The sequence below is a fragment of the Sinocyclocheilus rhinocerous genome, unplaced genomic scaffold, assembly GCF_001515625.1.
Source record: "Sinocyclocheilus rhinocerous isolate Xijiao unplaced genomic scaffold, SAMN03320098_v1.1 scaffold229, whole genome shotgun sequence".
Classification (NCBI taxonomy): domain Eukaryota; kingdom Metazoa; phylum Chordata; class Actinopteri; order Cypriniformes; family Cyprinidae; genus Sinocyclocheilus; species Sinocyclocheilus rhinocerous.
The window spans coordinates 251,970-254,749 of record NW_015635757.1 but is presented as its reverse complement, the minus strand read 5'-3'; the positions used below and the strand labels follow the sequence as shown (position 1 = coordinate 254,749).

At 32.8% G+C, this 2,780-nt stretch overlaps 1 protein-coding gene across 1 annotated transcript in view; it reads right to left on the bottom strand.

Annotated features, from left to right (window-relative positions):
* Positions 1 to 772: 772 nt before the first annotated feature.
* Positions 773 to 2,780, bottom strand: part of LOC107747433 (actin-related protein 2-A-like) — a 6,902-nt gene continuing 4,894 nt past the window's right edge. Inside the window, exons 6-7 of the mRNA XM_016561932.1 lie at positions 2,168 to 2,300; positions 773 to 1,311 (exon numbers count right to left, since the gene is read on the bottom strand). Of these exons, the coding sequence (XP_016417418.1) occupies positions 1,141 to 1,311; positions 2,168 to 2,300 (304 nt within the window). The 3' untranslated portion in view covers positions 773 to 1,140. The remainder of the gene's footprint in view (positions 1,312 to 2,167; positions 2,301 to 2,780) is intronic.

The following is a 2,780-nucleotide window of genomic DNA, read 5'->3' as shown; positions in this document are numbered from 1 at the left end:
GCAAATTATTTTTTTTTAGCATTGCGGTAATGAGAATTTAGAATCAATAGTGCTGAAATGTCATGAAAATAATGTTACAATACAAAAAAAAAAAAGGTAGCATTTCTTTAAAAGAAAACTGCTTGTTACTTTCTTTTGATTTTGCAGTGAAACGTGACCCACACACATTTTAGCTAGATGCGGAAACGAGGCTCTCGATTGTACGCGAAACATGCAGCAGAACGTTATCACTTCCCTTTCAAATGCAGTCTGATATTCATTCAGTTTTTTGACGAAGGTCCCTTAAACTGATCCTGGAACTGCAGGCGGAATGACATGAACAGAGAGTCTATACGTGAAGACTTCCAAATACCAATTTTCACAACTAAAATGAGACTCTGCTCATCACGAGTGCATTCAAAGCATTCTCAGCGACATTATTTGACAAAAACACGCTCTTCAGATGTTCTGTTAAATGCTATTTGGAGAAGTTGGACCCGGTCGCTACTGCATTTGTTCTCTCTCTATTTTCAGGGTATCCAATAATGGAGTGTGCAGATGCTGAGATTAAAGCCAGAAAAAGACATCACGGGAAGTTAAAGAAAGAAAGTAGACGTTTCAGCAAAAGCAATCTGCCTTTAAAAGTACGTCTTTGTGTTTGATACTATTGGCCACGATTATATTCTGCTTTTTTTTTTTATTAGCAAATTGGCTGGAGCGATTTTTATTCTTCCTACAAAAACAATTTTATTACCAAAGAAGGTTTTTTTTTTCTTAAAAATACATCCTTTTATTGTTTTGTCCCTCTACTTACACAACATTCTCCTGTTTCTTACTCTTTTTTAGGGTCAATGTGAAGTCATAAGACGGACAGGTCATGATATGGTGATACATGAGGGATCGTTTGAGGATTAATTTTGGCAGCATAAACGATTTCATTCAATTTTTGTCTCGTGATGTGCAGCGGTGATATGAATCTTTACATTTGGAATGTCGTACAAACATTAAGCACTCTTTTTTTGGATTGCAAAGAAGTTCAAGTATTTGAAAAACCGTTGTTCTCAAGTATATCCTCATAAACTGAAGAAAACCTTTGTGTGTTTACACTGCCAAAATGCCACCGTGTGACTGGGAGTGTGAGTGCAATGTTGTGTGTGTGATTTATCTAACGGTGACCCCCAGCTTCTCCAGAACGCGTGTGCCCTTCTCCTGGTACTCCTCTCTGGTCATCCAGAAGTTGTCTTTGTCCTTCATGATGTCGGCTAGCACCGCTCCACCCAAAAACACCATGTGTTTACGGCGTGGAGGATCCTCGATGCGGATCTTAAACTTCTACAAAAGCAGAAGCGAAGACACATTCAGTAAAACAGCTGTACAATGCATTAAATCATTACATTATAAAACTCAAAACTACAGCAGGATTAGAAATCGCCTGTGTTGTAGTATCAACATACTATTTTAGTTTTTATGTATATTTGTAATTAGTTTTTATTTGTATATTTTCCATTTTCAGTTTAAATGTAAAGTTTTAGTTGTGCTATTTTTTTTTATTAGTTATTGTTTTCTGGAACATAATCTTTACTTATTGTCCTAATGATTTTTGGCATAAAAGAAAAATCAATAATTTTGACCCATACACTGTATTGTTGGCTATTGCTACAAATATACCTGTGCTACTTAAGACTGGTTTTGTGCTCCAGGGTCACATATATGCCTGTATAGTTTATGAATGTTTATTTCGGTTTTAGTTATTTTAGTACAAGTTAGTCAATGAAAATGAGAAATAAAATAAAATTAGTTTACTTTTTTTTTTTTTTACACATTTTATTTGATTTCAGTTAATGTTTACTCTATTTTAAGTAACAAAGCTTTTTCATTTAGTTAATGTAGTTTAGCAACTATAATAACCCTGGAAATCCAACAAACTTTATAATTTGGAGGCAAAAATGCTCCAGTAGGGATTTTAATATAGCTAACATTTGATTATATTTTATTGTAGTAGACCTATCTAGTTATCAGTTTAGTGCATCTGCAAACATCACAGTGACCTTTTACATGGTTAGAAACTGCTGAAGGAATTGCAACATTGCTAACTAGTCAGTTAGAAGTGAATATCATCACCTACATCCTAGAGATGGTCTAAGTCTGTATTACAGGTTAGTAGTGGTTAAAGAAGTGTTGTTTGTACCGAGAGCTTGTCGACATCTCCCTTCAGCACTCTCTCCAGGTAAAGCTGCTTGAGCTCACGCTCCAGACGAGACGGCAGACCAGGATACATCGTAGAACCACCCGACAAAACGATGTGTTTGTAAAACTCAGCCCTGACAGAGACAAACACGTGTGAATATCACATACAAATATATATGATATACTGACAATATTATAGTTAGAATTTATTATCAACATGTCTAGGATTTCAAAGATTTAAACAAGTTATTTTCTATATATTTTTTTTTTATATTACACGATGCTTTGTAAAACACAGTCTGAGACAAACAATAGACAAAAATAAGATAATATTTGGCACAATATATGTAACAGATAAAGAAATATGTAATGCACCATACTTTAAATTACAATTATATATATATATATATATACACATACACACACAAACACATATACATAAATATATATATTAACAGATAAAGATACAAATATAAAGATAATAATGATAATAACCTCAAACTATAATGACAATATATAATAAAGATATGTCATAAGTAATATTTAAATTTTTTATAATATATAAATATAATATATTGTAAGAGATAAAGATATAAAAATAAAGATAATAATTA